The sequence below is a fragment of the Nymphaea colorata genome, chromosome 4 (genome assembly GCF_008831285.2).
Source record: "Nymphaea colorata isolate Beijing-Zhang1983 chromosome 4, ASM883128v2, whole genome shotgun sequence".
In the NCBI taxonomy this organism is placed as follows: Eukaryota; Viridiplantae; Streptophyta; class Magnoliopsida; order Nymphaeales; family Nymphaeaceae; genus Nymphaea; species Nymphaea colorata.
Genome location: NC_045141.1, coordinates 19,462,930 through 19,478,191, shown reverse-complemented (window position 1 = coordinate 19,478,191; position 15,262 = coordinate 19,462,930). Strand labels below are relative to the sequence as shown.

Below are 15,262 nucleotides of genomic sequence, written 5' to 3'. Positions count from 1 at the left end.
GTGAAGAATATATATATCGCCTTAGGAATCTTCGTAGGAAAATCTATATTCCCTCGGACTTCATCTTTTCTTTCTTTTATAACAATAAAATCGGACATTTTTTCTTGATATTAACCATTCTATCCATCATGGCTTTAACTAATTTGATAATGGCAAAAACCTTATGGTGGTTTTGGAGAAACAAAAAGATCGTTCTAATATTTTGTTTTGAATGGCCGAAGGTTGCACACACATAGCTACATTGACAGTTTACGTTGTCAGGTTTAAATTCAGATTCAAATACCAAAAAAAAAAAAAAAAAGGTTATATCATACCCAAATCTCAGTTCATAATTTGCATCTGATTTTTAAGTTCACAACAGAGTCCGAGTCCACCTTTAAATAAAATCCAAGCCTCATTATGATATGAGATATTTATTTAAAGACAAATTTGAATCTGGATCCGAATCCAACTAAATGATTATTCAAGTGTTAATCTAAATGATGTCATTTCTTAAATGTGATTTACATCCGATTCTCTAGTTTAATTTTTTATTTATTTTTTTTCTATATCCGATCTTTGTGATTAGTTTGGTCGGATAACCTGCCTGCACATCTTGATATGGCCCGTGGCCGTGCGTTAGTCGAATTAAACAATCTGGTGAAAAGGAGGAGGAAGAAATCGATACTTCCTCAGATGCTCACAGAAATAAGATCATGCCTGGTCAGTATACCCACAACAGGAGCTCTCTGTTGCCAAACAGAAGGCAAATTTAAGAACAAGAGAAACAAGATTGATGGCAGGACTCGGCATGACTGCAAATAGTCTGGTGGGTCTTCTTTTCGTTGCCATTGAACTACCAACACGTAGCTGCTACTGCCATTGCGGCTGCTCCTTCTACTCAGACCATCTGGCTTTAGTTACACGTGATGGTGCAGCTTCTGTTCTTCTGATCCTAGCAGATTTGCACAATGTGGGTCATGCTTCTCCAGTGCATGCCTGTAATTTGCATTCCTTGTTAACTGTTGGCGTCTCTACCATTCGCGTTCATGGTGTAAAGAAAACCTTCTGTAAAATAACATTTTCTGCACAATGTCCCATGGAAATTATTTATATAAATGCAACAACCACTTTGATGTGAAATCTAGTTGCGTCTAGTTCTGAAATTTGACAGAGTTGGTTTAGTGGAAATTAGCTTCTAGATATTTATAAGCTGACGTATGTGATGTATCAATTCTTCTGTTTAAAAAATCAATTGGTAGTTGCATTTCAGAGAGAGGAACTGTCTCTCTTTCTTTCTTTGTGTATATATATATATATATATAAAATACCACCAACCTGTTCGTACGAAGGGAGGAGAGAATCATGAGAAACACTATCTTGGAAGAAGTATATGATCAAAACCAGGCTTGATAGTGAAGCAAAGATGTCCTCTTAATCTCTCAGAGGCAAGTAGGCTGTGCATAAATCATCCACTGTCCCATCACATGGGACTCATTATGCAGACTTGCAACAATTTCCGAAGCACGTGTATATGTCTGCGCCATGGGGTAGAGAGTGAGAGTCGTAAGTATTTTCCAAAGATTCATATGTTTCCGGATAAGAAATTGTAGCTATCCCAACCAAGCAACTTTGGAATCTAGCCGGCAATAAATACATTTCCGCATATAAGCTTTAAACTTATATATTGAGCATAGCCTTGAAAATACTGTAGTTATATAATATATGTACATCTTTAACCTAGTTTAATAAGTCTAACCCTAAATTCGATTGCTTTTGTCGTTAAGGGCATTGGACGACCTTGAATTTTGATTCTAGAATTAAAAGTGTATGAGCGAAATTCTGCTTTAAATTGGAATTGGAATGAAAATTTCAGTTCCAGTTTCTCTTTTTGTGTTTGATAATATGGAATTTCGATTCCATAATTGAAAATAACGTATATGATACATCATGAATTAAAATTAATTCATAAAACATTCATGACTTGCAATAAAAAGAAACAAAAAAAAATCCAAAATTCTGGAATCATAATTCCACCACGTAGAGCAGAGCGGGCACTATGTGGCCAATTGCCCACACAGACCAATTAATGCCGAGTAGGGACAATTTACCACCTCCAATCCTAATCCATTGGGTCGAGTCTCATGATTACGGATATCAGATCTGAATCCACTACACAGTTTTGGATCTGAACCAAAACCCAACAAGGATCTGACCTGACCTGCTCATATGTAAAATGTCAGTTCTTCAGCTAGCAAGTCAATTTTTGCTTCATAAAATCACATTCCAGTCAAATCCAATTGTAAGTAGGACAAACTGAAATTGGAAATTAGAACTGATCCAAATTCTGCTATTCACAAAGAGAGAGAGAGAGAGAGAGAGAGATCTAAAAAACTGAAAAAAAAAAAATTTGGAAAAGGTAGTAATCCCATGACATGTGATCTCTGCTTCCTTTTCCTTCAAAAGGATAAAGGGATTCATGATTAAAGATCAAAGAAAAGTGGGGGAAAAAATCCGGCCAAAGAAAGGGCCTCTGGCTTCTGAGCAAAGCTGCTGGTGAACTGGTCTACACTTCATGATTCATCTAAAATCTGTGGATCCAACCATTAGTTCATGTGCCAGCGCCACACCTACATTGGTTGAACTTGTGGGTGGCAGCAAGACGATGACAGCTTCCTCCTCATAAAGAGTGAGGCATGAGATTCCAAAAGAATGTGAAGGCCACCCTGCCTCTCTGCCCCACCAACAAAGGCAGGCAGCCGTGATTGCATGTTCAATCAACTCAAACTGCTTTCACAAATTCGTTATCAAACACTGCTGGTAGACAGGGAGAGCCATATGCTTTTGTCCCATTCTTCTTTTGGTTAATCCGATTTAAACAACTCCAATCTTAGCTCTATGAATATTCTGGAATGTTACTATTATCCTTTTTAAAAGTGCACAGTCCCCATTTCTTAATTCAAAACCAATACAATACTGCTAAGTTCCTTCTCTTTTTTTCTTTTCAATGCATTTTCTAGAGATCAGACTGTAGAGTCGTGTTTGATTGGAGTAGAACAACCGGTCCTAAAACAGATCAGAGAACTCATAGAATGAATCGGCCATGGGATCGAAACGGTTTACCATGAATTCGATTTGAATTGGCCGACTTGAACCGACTCTGTTAACCACATTCTTCATAAAATGATGATGATGGATGTCAATTGGGAGTGATAGTGAGTTTGCAACCACTTTTTTGGCTTGTGTTGCCATGCATAAACCCATAGTTGACATATGATATGTATGTGTCCCCCCCCATGTGACATCATGCACGGTCATTATTAGTTAGGGCCGGAAAAGTTTATTCTTTTGTAATCTTTTAATATAACTTTCTCTGACCAAAATATGTGCTTACTTTTTAGGTGGCATATTGGATTTTAATAAAAAGGAAGAAAGGCAAGAGTGTGCATATCCTATATATCTGCATATATTATGTACATGGCGTATAATATTTTATATATAGTTCCTGTATACTTATATGTATGTGCAATATATATAAATCACAAGCGTTTTAAAGGCATATCTGAGTATATATTTTCATAGCCCCACACACACACACATATATATATATATATATATATATATATATATATATATATATATATATATATATATATATAGAGAGAGAGAGAGAGAGAAATTGGTAGGTTCCAAACCACTAGATCAGGGACAAAAACAAACTGTTTAGATGCAATGATTATGATGCATTTTTTGCAATCTAATCTTGCAGATCTGATCTTAAGAATAAGTTGATGAAAAATATATATTAAGTTAAACGTTTTCCAAATTTAATTGTATTTAGATAACAAGTAAAAGTGAACGGCTCGAAATTGTGATGATGGGAAAATGTCCATATTTCATAAAAATAACTAAAGCATGTTGCATATCAAATTAAGTTTTATAAATATATTAGAAAGAATGTTTTTATTGTGTTTAAAATATTTTTTTAACAAAAATTAAAAGGCCTGGGGATCTACTAATTTCCTGATGTATATAGACCATTCTCAAATATTAAAATTGGGTACTTCTTCTGATAGCCGGCCATCATTCGTCCACTTTGGAGGGCCAGCAAACCGTGTTGGAAAAGAAAAAAGCGGCAGCCTTTTATTTTTATTTTTATTTTTTTCCTCAATCTTTATCTTCTTCAGAAAAAAAAAATCTGATCTGTGGAGGCACCCATTGCATAAGGGGGTCCCAATAGTATTTTCAAAATTTATACAGGAGCATAATAATACTTTGTAGAAATTGTATATAGAAAAAATTCAAAAAAATTCAAAAGTATAACTTTAAATTTTATTTTTCTAACACAATTATTCAGATCCAAGTGTGGCCCTAGAATTTTTCTTAAGTAAAAAAACAGGAAGAAACTACAAATTAAATATAAAAAATTGAAGGCGTCACTAAATGACCACCAGGTTAGACTCTAAATCTATGAGCAGCGGTAAGTTTTTTCTTTTTTACCCTAAGTTAATGGATGTGATCAGTAAGCGACAAAGTCTCCCAACTCGAGTTATGTTGTAACTTAGGAAGTAAATAAAATAAACACAAGGAAGAGAGAGAGAGAGAGAGAGATGGGTGAGATTCTTGAAAACTCTATATACCTAAACGTCACCTCTCCATTGATTCTTTTAAACATATTTGACCACATGACGCCAAACAAGGACACCCCAAGTTTTAGAATTTTCGACCGTTTCCAACCCCTCTTTTCCACAAGTTGACATTTTATTCAAAGTTTTCCATCATATGTGCCGCCCAGAAGATGCTATGGCGTCAATTTCAAAGCCCCAAAACGAGCCTATATTTTTATACAAATTTTACAAGTTAAAAAGGTTCGGATCTTTCGGTTCTAAATCTTAGTTTAAAATAAGAGCGTGACTTTGTGTCGATCTTAATTGCGTGGTGTGTGGGAGAGAGAATGGTTTGAGAAATTTGATAATTATAATTATATAAAATTTAATAATCATATATATATATATATATATATATATAGAGAGAGAGAGAGAGATGCACTCTTGACCTTCGTTTACTTGAAGATTTTACATTCAATTAGGCTACCAAAAAGAGGGAACCATTGATTGCATGTAGTGTAGCTGCAATTTTGAGTAGTTATCCTTTTCATGGTTTCTTCTCTGTTCAAATTTATGACTTTGTTTTTTAGATACAAGTTGAATCTTCGAGCTTAATAAAGAGATCAACAAGCATAAAATGGGTAAGTGGGAGCATATTCAATGAAGCAAAATTGTTGGCTACACTTCAATTTATTGTATGATATGGAGAGAATACTTACTGGGCGTAAAACATGAGTGCTAGAGCTAGCTCGTTGTGCTTTTGAGTAATGCTCTCAAGAAAGCAAAAATAAAAAAGTGCTCTTATAACCGAAAGTTCAGTGCACTTTACTGCTATTACTATAGGTGTAAGTGTAAGTACTTTTAGAAGAAAATGTTACTGGTCTGATTGTTAAAGTTAGATCTCTTTCAAGGTATGAGTCTAGTTATGAACTTTTTTGAATGAGTTCAAGAGATACTTGAACTTCAAGTCTAATGAGAGCAATGGTAAAACCCTTTGAATGCTATTGTCGGCGCCGTAGTAAAACCCCTTAGTGCAATTTTCTTGGGTCTAGAAAATAGACCTTATATTTTAGCTTGTTAAGAGCCAGAGCAGAGCCAAGGGGGAGCTAGCAGCGGCCATGCATGCCCACCAACACCCCCCTCCCCCTTTAGAGTTGCCACTATTTACGGGGCTTCCGTTCAAAGCTTATCGTGATAAAATGTAGACAGTAGGGGCTCCGGTGACTAGGTTGTATCTCGCAGTTGCAACAAGCACGGGGCCGACCAGCCCGACCGACACTTCCCTCCCTCCTCCTCCCCCTCCTACAAACAAAAGCAAAAGCACCCCCAATTTTTTTTTACAAATCTATATGTAATTTTAAACAATATTTGTTTAGCATATATAAAAATTTTAAAAAATTATATATACTATCAAAATTTTGAAACTGTACTTCAGCTCCCTAATAAAAAATTTCTAGCGATCTCCTGTGCAAGAGGTTGATGCCCATAAAAAGCAACTTGCCCATAAAAAGTCTAAAAATGATTGCCCAACAAGAACAATACATTTGGTGGTGGTACACATTTTCTAGAACAAGGTGTCCTTGGACTGATGTGTAACCGATACCAAACGCCCTCTTTGGGTTTTCATATCTACAAGCTTTCTTTCTTGCATTAAAAGCTCATTGCAAATAGACATGAAAACATGTGTATCTTTTAGATGAAATATTAAAAGACTGCTCCACGAACCGGATAAGTTTATAAAAGTAAAGAGGTGATTATTATTAAGTGGCTATGAAATTTTGATAAAGTTCACTAACTTCTAGTTAAGATAGGAGAAAAAACCACAGCCGAAGACATGATAAAAGAATGAGAACCACAACTGAAGATGTATGATACAAGAACTTAACTACACACTTACTTAGTTCACATTCACTTGAATTCCGGAAAAGAAAGCTCAAATTGAGAAAATTATAGAACACAAAATAATCCACACCCTTCTAGCGCTCATAAAGTATTTCTACAAGTATAAGTAGGCAGGATTAGGAAGCAGGTGACAGAGGAAAAGAGTGTGTCTCCGAAAGTTTTCGTTCCACTACAAATGGAAAGGACAGATTTTGTGAAATATAGTCCATAAACACACTGTATTTGTAGTAGTCAAAACTTTAATCAGTTAAACGTACTTTCTTTTGATTCTTTAATACCAACAAAAATCACTACGGATTCAAAATTTTAGCCATTTGAAAGTTGGAAATTTCGTAACTTGTACAATCGTATATAAATATCCAATAAACCAAAGAACGAGTGGATATCTAAGTTTCATGTTATGAAAAGTAATAACTGAGAACTGACATGACTTCTTTTTTTTTTTTTTAAATCGTATCATTGTTTCTCTGCCTCTGGTAAGCAAAAGTGCGAGATAGTTAATTTCTTATATCTCTCATTGCGTAAAGATTTGGAGGAAAAGTTGCAGGGAACTCAAAACAGTTTCACCTGACAACAAAGATTGAGATCTAAATCCGAAGTGGGTAGGATGTTTATGGAACCGAAATGCATGCCATCGTCTTGTGGGGAGGGTGGTCGTCTGTATATTTTGCGGCGCGAGATGTTGGGGAGCCGCAGGAGTCCTTCTCGTCCGTCCAACGTGCCGTACACGTTTTCATCCCTGCTTCCAGAACCTCGAAGGCCGACAGGCGATCTCTTCTCCACTGAGAGATGTTCTTCCTCGACATTCTCAAGCTACCAAAGATTGAGGAGAGAGAGTGAGAGAGAGGACGTATTTAAGACGGTAGCAGACAGAAACCTACGGAGGTAAAAAGAAATCGAGGTTTTGGTATCCATTGCTGCTGAAAATACGCGTCTGACTCACTTTTGTCCTCCTTCGCTCTCTCTCTCTACGAGAAAAAGTCAAAAACTAAGGAAGAAAAAGAGAGGAGTCTCGTGGGTGGAGTCCATGAGATGAAATGAAATGAGAGAGAGAGAGCGAGGGAGAACGGAAAGTCTGCTTCATGCAAAAGCAACGCAGGGACCCAGTCTACCTCTTCCTCCTCTTCCGCTGTTCATCACAACAGCGCCGCCTCCACCACGATCCCAGTCCGCGTCCTCTCGCAGAGAGAGAGAGGGGTCCGTCGCTTTTGTCTGCTTCTCCTGTCGATCATTTCATCAACCTTTCTCTTATTAGAATTTCTCTTCGTCAAATTGATCTCTTCACCTTCTCCTCTTCAGGCTATTTTCTTTCTCAATTTCTGTCGTTACCCTGTTCAAGGAGGCGATTTTTCTCGACTCCTCACCATCCTTTCCGGTACAAGAAGGCCAAACACCAGAATTTCTATTTGAGACGTGGTTCCCCGTACAACCGGCCGGCCCCTGTCACTTCTCCTCACCTTTATTTTCCACTGTGTTCTGTTTTCGCTGGAAACCTTATTCATCGATGAGTACTCTCAGTTGACCGAGAAGTTACTTCCCCCGGCTTTAGTTGCGTCATGGGAGAAGCAAGGAATTGGGGTGGGGATTCGGGGGTCGGCGTTGTAGTCCCCTTATGACGGTGGCGGCTGCTTTTGGAGGTCGCTCTTCTCTTTCTTTGTTGCCGTGTTCGGAGAAAAGTTAGCGGAATTCTTTAATTCTTATTCAAAGTCTCCTGTTGAGGACTGGAAAAACTGTGTGGGTGATAAGTTGCCGGTGTTGAATTGGTGGTTAAAATTTGGAGATCTGGATTGCTGAAAGCTGGAAAAAACAAATATATGTGACAGAGAGTTTGTTTGGTGGAAGGTTGATTTGGTGGTACATCAGGAAAAAGGAACGCGCGTTACACTTCTATAGCAAAAGGAAACGTGTGACTATAGGATATTGAATTGCTAGAAAAAGTTAGTTTCCTCAATTTGTTGGTAGCGTGAATTTGGGTTCTCAATTGGATGGTAGGACTCCTTCTGTGTTTCTTGCCTACCGTGGTATGTAAATATATTTAGAAAGGCAAAGAGTGTACAGTGCATTTTGGTTTGTTTTTGCATCTGGTTTGTGGAAGTTTTTGAACTAGGATCCTTTTGAATTTGGTCTTTGAAACTTAAACCGTCGGAAGGTGGCTTGGCTTCGAGTCTCAGAGAAACTTAGAAAAGAAAGAAGTTTCTGCTTCGATTGGTGTCTCTGTGCTGTGGAGGGAAGCGGTAAAATTCTTTCTGATCTCCAGAATTTAAGAAGACGGGAAGAAGTGCGATGGTTTCAGAGAGGCAGGAAATCTGAAAATTTCTTCGAGATATTTTGCGGAACTTCCTTGAGACGATTGTCAATTCCTCGAGTCATCCACGAGTGGTTAGGGTGCTCCTGTCAGTTCTTAAGGTGTGCTGTTTATTTCTTCTTCTTGATCCTTCTTTCAATTTAAGCTTCTTATTCTTGTGAGCTGATAAATATTCAGGTGTCTGGATTTTCTTCCTCAAGGCTCGATTACGAGGAGTTGCATCCAATTAAGTAGTTGCCTCCTTTTCTGATTTATGAAGTGCTCGTGTTTTATGATTCGTATAACAATTTAAAGACATTGTCTCTGATCCTTTTGCGTTTTCATAGAGCCCATGTTTTTTTTTTCCTGCTTTTGGTATTATGCTGTTATCTTCTTGATTGAAGCGTTTTCTGCACCTTGTTGCCTCCTGATTTTGCGTTTCAAGTCTGGATTTTTGTTTCATGAGGCATGGGCTTTGGTTGTTTGGATAATTCTGTGATATTAATATATGTGATTACTATACTCTGTTAGTCTGCTGCTTTCTTATCCTACAGTATGAGGGGCATGTGATTTAAACTCTCAGTCATTCTTTTGTTGCTTTCCATGATGAAACGGCCTTTCCTTGCCTTGAAACTTTGGTTCTCTATCATGATAAAACTCGTAGTTCACTGTTCAATCGAGTCTCAAACTATTGGATTTATGTTTTTCTCTTGGAGTTCGAATAGCTTGCAGTTAATAGTGATTCATTTGGCTTTTGGTGGTTCTTATTTTAATGGATGTGACTGTCATCCAGTTCATTGCTGGAACTACGTGGTTTACCTTTATCAGGAAAATTTGTCCTTTCCATCCTGGTGATGCAACCAACGGCATAAGTTGTTGTTAGTCTGTGATTGTTGAATATGGAATATGAAATAACATATTCATCATATGCTCCAGAAATCACGATGTTAGTTCTGTTTACAAGCTTGAAGTGCAGATAGTCTTCAAGTTATTGGCTATAAATTGGACAGATTTAGCGACCAAAGGTCCAGCAGAAGCATATGGTCTTTCCATAGAACAACTATTTGTGTCCCTTACTAATGAAAAGAAAATGAGACTAGTAGCTTAGACATTGTTCTCTTGTTTGAAATATCTAATTGATTATCTGCTCTGATGATTGATGGAAGCCAGAGCCTCTCTAGAGCTAGATGTTCTGTTATCGACCTTAAGAAGTTTCCCTACTCTGTACAGTTTTTCTTCCATCTTAAGAAGTTTCACTAATCTATACAGCAATTCTTTTCTTGATTAGGTCTACTGCTGGTTGTCCAACCTTCACGTGGGTGGGAGAATTTTAAACATCCACGATGAGGCAGAATAATTTGATTCACAGACACTCTGTTCGGCATGATAGTCATCAGCCTGGATGTATATGGGGCCTGCTCAGAATCTTTGATTTTCGCCAGAGGCATTCTGCACAAAGGTTGCTTTCAGACCGGAGGTGTGGGAGTGGTGCTAAGGCAGACGTTGGTAAGAAAAAAATAAAGCTTAAAGCATAAAATGTGTTTCACAATTTACTTGAATAACCTTTTCATTCCATGGTTCCTGTTGTGCTGCCTACAAATGTCATTGTGGTTGCCAGAGCATGTTTCTTGCTCTGAGGACTGCTGACACTCTGACTTTTTGCTTTCTCAGGAGATTCCAGCCTTTTCTGTACAGTCTGAATTAACATGGCTGTGTTGCAGGGGCACTCCATTTTGACTTCCGTTCTTTATTAAACAAGTCATATCGGAAACTTTACGAAATATGGTCATCTTCACAGTTGGTTTTTTGTTGTACAGTCATATCAGTCAATTTTGTAACTGAGGGCTCTACGCCTATGTACTCTGTTAGTTCAACCAAGTTTTATTTGTTTTTACACAGGTCTAATTTTGTGAAGGAATATGTCTCTGGACTTTTTCTCTTGAAAACAGAAACATAGGTTTATGTTATATATTCTGTCTGTTTATGTTCAAAAAAATTTATCTGTAGTACGGAGGCTAACTATCCTTCTGGAAAATTGGTTTGTTGGTTACACTGGACTTAAGTTAGGCCCACCAGTAAATAAATACCGAAGTTGTATTCATTTTGTTTACTCTTTTGATGGTTAGTCTTACTTTTTTGTAGATTCCCAGTATTCAAGGAGAAGGGTAAAATTTACCAGCAGGGATGAAACCCACAAGCATAGCCATTCATGGCTTGATGATCCAATGGTGCGTCCATCTGAATGATCTTTTTTGTTTCTATGGACACTATTATTCTTGTCAGTGGGAGTCTGAATCTTGTTCACACTTGTTTTGCCTAATACATTGCCTGGAACACACAAACATTCACAGAATCAAGCATATTACTTGATAATAGATTTTACACCCAACCTTGCCTTATGAATTTGCAAATTTTGCGTTGAACCCCTTAATCACAATTCATACCACTGGAAATTCTGTGTTCCTGGTTTCTTGAGATACATGTCACCTTCACCTAGAAAATTGCAATGCTGGTACATTTTTCGTATACAAAGTACTATGGTAGTACTCCAGATTCCTCTGGCACCTTGAAACTTGGTGATCAATATTACTGCTTTGTATTGCAGGATGGGAAAATGTCTGATGAAACCATATTTTCTGAAGGCAGTAGTGCTCAGGTCTCCATGAAGACACTTATAGCTAATGAAATATCCATGGACAACTATGGAGATCATTTGTCACCTGACTCAGAGAGGAGAATCCAATCCAAAGTACAGAAGAAGAAGAAGAATAAGACATCTAAAATGGCGCATAGTTTCCATTCATCTGATGGTGAACCTTCCAAGTGGAAGAGTACTGATGTTGCTTGTCCTTCTAGATCCATGGAACAGTTCACTGGCGCCATTTTCCAAGGTACACCAGTAGACAGGTTCTATGATGACCAACAGAAATTACAGGTGGAAAACAAGATAAAGTATGATTCTTGTCATGATGTGAAGCCTAATGACCTAACAGAAGACTTTATATGCCAGAAATTCTATGATGCGGAGTTTCTGTCAGAGGATGCTGGATTCCAGCATTCAAAAGAGTTTATGGATGCATTCGAAATTCTAAATTCCAACAAGGAATTATTTCTCAAAATTCTGCAGGATCCAAATTCACTTTTGGCAAAGCATATACAAGGTATGAAAAATTCAGAGTTGGAGCAAATTTCACAAATGGAATCAAATAGGGCATCAGGAGTATCTGACAAGGACAATGTTGACAGAGGATTCAGTAAGCAAAGCCTACATAGATTATCTAGAATAAGACAAAAGCTGTGGGGTAAAGGCTTATCGTTAAGAGATGGTGATGCCTCTCAAAATTCAACCAAAATTGTTGTTCTGAAGCCTGGGACTGCAGGTGTGCAAGATAATATGAGTGTAACTGGTTCAAGGTCTTTGCTGCAATCACAATGTGATTTGAGAAATCAAGACGTAGAAGCCTTGCCATCTTCATTTTCTCTTAAAGAAATAAAGAGAAAGTTAAAGCTTGCCATAACAGATGCAAAAGCAGAACAGCGTCGCATATCAATGGAAGGTGTGCTGCCCAAAATTCCATTTGGATATCAATCTCCTGAAGAACTAGGCAAAAATGATGATGAGGAACATCTAATAGGTGAATCTTCAGACATTCCTAAGATAGCGACTAGGCACTTGAGAAGTCAAAGCTGGAAGGAGAGAAATTGGAGGCCTTTGAGACCTCAGGGAGTTATTGTTGATGAATGGTCCATTCTTAGTGGCTTAAATTATCTTGAAAATAAGAAGGCAGCATACTCTCGTTCCTTGTCACAACCCAGAGAATCTGCTGCTACGAGAGAAGCCAAGAGACACTTCTCTGAGATATTTGATGCAAAAAATGTTGATGAGTGTTTGTCTGCCAGACCTACTGCCAGAACTCTGGGGAGAGTCTTTTCTCTGCCTGACCATATCTTGTCATCCCCTAGGCTAAATCCTTGGAGAGACAACACTTATGAGGTTCAAACCCACAGTGAGCATCTAGGTTTTGAATTTGCTTCCCGTTTCAGTAGGGAAAAGGTTTCTGATGGTAGGAGTTCACCAAATCCAGATCTGGAGTTGGAAAATCCTGTAGTATCTGATAAGGATGAACCATTCTGCAACCAAACAAGTGGTGAAAGTCCTCAAATTCAAGAGCTCAACTCTGATTCTGGACCCTCAAAGGGGCTTCCAGGTGTCAATTTAACAGAGGAGGTGATCAAGACTGAAGGAACAGAGTGCCCCAAAGGTGTCTTTATTTTACTGTTGTGATTCTAAGTCTTCTTCTGGTTTTTTTTTTTTTTTTTTTTGCCTTTTCTAAAATTGATTCCTTTGTTGTGAAAAAGTTTCTGCAACTGATGAGAGGAGAATGGAAATAGCAGATGCTGATGAAGGGGGGACCAGCAAAACTAAACTCTCTGATCCTTTGGAACCTGACTATGGGGAAGAGCAATTTAATAATGGCCCAGATGCATGCACTTGTTCTTCACCAGAGCAAGTAGACATCGATATAAATACCTCAGTCCAGGTAGTTATGAATGCAAACTGGATCTAGTTTATTTAGTCTTTGAGATCATGAGATGTTTTGGTGAACACTACTCATTGCACGTGTATATGGTCAGAATTTGACCATGGATCATTTAACAGAGCGCTTCCAACTATGTAAAAGACATCGTTATTATTTCCTGCTTTATCTCCTTTTTACCAATAACATGCAGTGTCTTTTCATTATGACTCCAGAATTTTGCTGTGCACATGACAAGTGATGATTACCCACCTCCTTCCACATCTTGTCAACCTTCGTATCAAGCTGTGCAGTCAAATATTTGTGAGAATTTACATCAGCCAAGTCCAGTTTCGGTCCTGGAATCAGCAATTTCAGAAGATATTTCAAGTCCTGATGTTTGTTTCCCTGCTATGCAAGGTCTGTTTGTTTGCTAATCTTTTATTACAATTTATATATGTCCCTCGTGCTTTAGGATGCTTAAACCTAAAATTGTCTAATGTGTGTGTTCCACAGCTGAGATCCTTATCAAGCCCCGTAAAATTCATTTTGAAGAAGTAGAAGATTCTCAGAGGGTGGAGAGTTTGGCCAATTCCATATCAAACCGTGATGAAAATGGAACACCTTCACTAACATCAGAGAGAGAAATTGCATCGAAAATATGTCCTGGGGCTGAAGAAGTAGACTTTGAGTATGTTAGAATATTATTAGAAGCCTCAAAACTGACTGGAAGTAAGGAATGTCATTTAAGTTGGGATGTCTCGAACCAACCGCTTGACCCATCCATATTTTTTTTAGTAGATCCACCTGGTGAAGTTTCAATCGATCAACTTCTTTTCTTTGACTGTGTTAATGAAGTCCTGTTAGAGATCTTACAGAGATCTTCAGGCTGCCAAGGTGTGGCTCCATGCTGTAAGCCCCATGTACGACCTTTTCCCGCAGGAGAGAATCTTATTAAAGAGGTTTGGTCAGGCCTAAAATGGCATCTTGCTCTGCACATGCAAGACTCTCGAACTTTGGAAATGCTTGTCGAAAGGGATCTTGCAAAAGGCAGCTGGTGGATGGACCTCACATCTGATGCACAAGCCCTGGGAGTCGATATTGAAGTGACCTTGTTGGAAGACCTAATAGAAGAGACTGTAACTGAACTTGTATGCTGAGATGTTACCACTTACCACAGTTCCGTGAACATGGATTTTTTCCACGGTTAATGGGTACCAAGGGCTCTCTTTAGTACCGAGCTGTTGCAGTTTCAAACAGTTGGCTCATTCTCTTCATTGTCAAGGTGCCAACAGTATGCTCATGTCTTGGCGATGATTGGCATGAACAGTAGGTTTGGAATGAGGTACCTCTTTTTCTTCTTTTTTGTGGATATGCTTGTCTATACTCAATAGGTCATCTGTCCATAATTGGTTGGTTTTGTTTATTCTTAGAATGCCCTTGTCCTTGACTAGAGTGTAGAAGTCCATACTTCAGTTGTGGAGTCGCTGGCTCTTTTTCATCTTGTTATTAATTGTCCACGAAATGCAGCTAATTCTCTTCCTGTGCATGAGATGAATAATCTAGTGGTGGAGTGGAGGAAGGCACTGTTCGTTGGTGGTCTTCATTTTCTGATTATGCTGAAGGATTGTTTTTTTGTTATTTTGATATTTTGTGATGAACGGCAGTGTATGAGATCCTGCGGGCTCTGAAAATTTTTCTCATATGAGCTGGATATTTCTATTGTAATTAGCGGGAATTTCCATGAGAAAACATGGGTTCTGTATATGACGCATCATCTCAAAAAATCTCTGGGAGGGGATTGTCTTCCCCCTTGTCTTTCCATGATGGCTACTTCTCCATTTCTTTCACGGCTCATTTCGCGAATTGCCCAATGAGGCTCCTTCCAGGCACATTGGCAATCTAGAGTCTGGTCCGCAAAATAACGATACAAACAATTGTTGAAAATAATAATTGTCAACCTCTGTACTATT

General features: G+C 38.2%; 1 protein-coding gene across 2 annotated transcripts; it reads left to right on the top strand.

Annotated features, from left to right (window-relative positions):
• The first annotated feature begins 7,461 nt into the window (after window positions 1-7,461).
• On the top strand, window positions 7,462-15,111 carry LOC116252433 (uncharacterized). 2 transcript variants are annotated; one of them, XR_004172185.2, is made up of 8 exons: window positions 7,462-8,894; window positions 10,061-10,278; window positions 10,915-11,000; window positions 11,378-13,034; window positions 13,132-13,313; window positions 13,526-13,709; window positions 13,806-14,634; window positions 14,820-15,111. XR_004172185.2 is itself a non-coding variant. In XM_031626691.2 (8 exons), the coding sequence occupies exons 3-8, from the start codon at window positions 10,116-10,118 to the stop codon at window positions 14,447-14,449; spliced, it is 2,916 nt and encodes a 971-aa protein (XP_031482551.1). In that variant the 5' UTR covers window positions 7,462-7,685; window positions 7,788-8,894; window positions 10,061-10,115; the 3' UTR covers window positions 14,450-15,111. The 2 variants fall into 2 exon arrangements, 1 of the variants encoding a protein (XP_031482551.1); XM_031626691.2 differs by having other exon boundaries at window positions 7,462-7,685; window positions 7,788-8,894; window positions 13,806-15,111.
• Window positions 15,112-15,262: the final 151 nt, after the last annotated feature.

Bases quoted from the DNA above. Each gene is read 5' to 3' on its own strand.
- LOC116252433 (XM_031626691.2), top strand. From the start codon at position 10,116: ATGAGGCAGAATAATTTGATTCACAGACACTCTGTTCGGCATGATAGT. The intron at 10,279-10,914 runs GTAAGAAAAAAA...ACTTTTTTGTAG, and splicing joins TGGTGCTAAGGCAGACGTTG to ATTCCCAGTATTCAAGGAGA. The intron at 11,001-11,377 runs GTGCGTCCATCT...TTTGTATTGCAG, and splicing joins CATGGCTTGATGATCCAATG to GATGGGAAAATGTCTGATGA.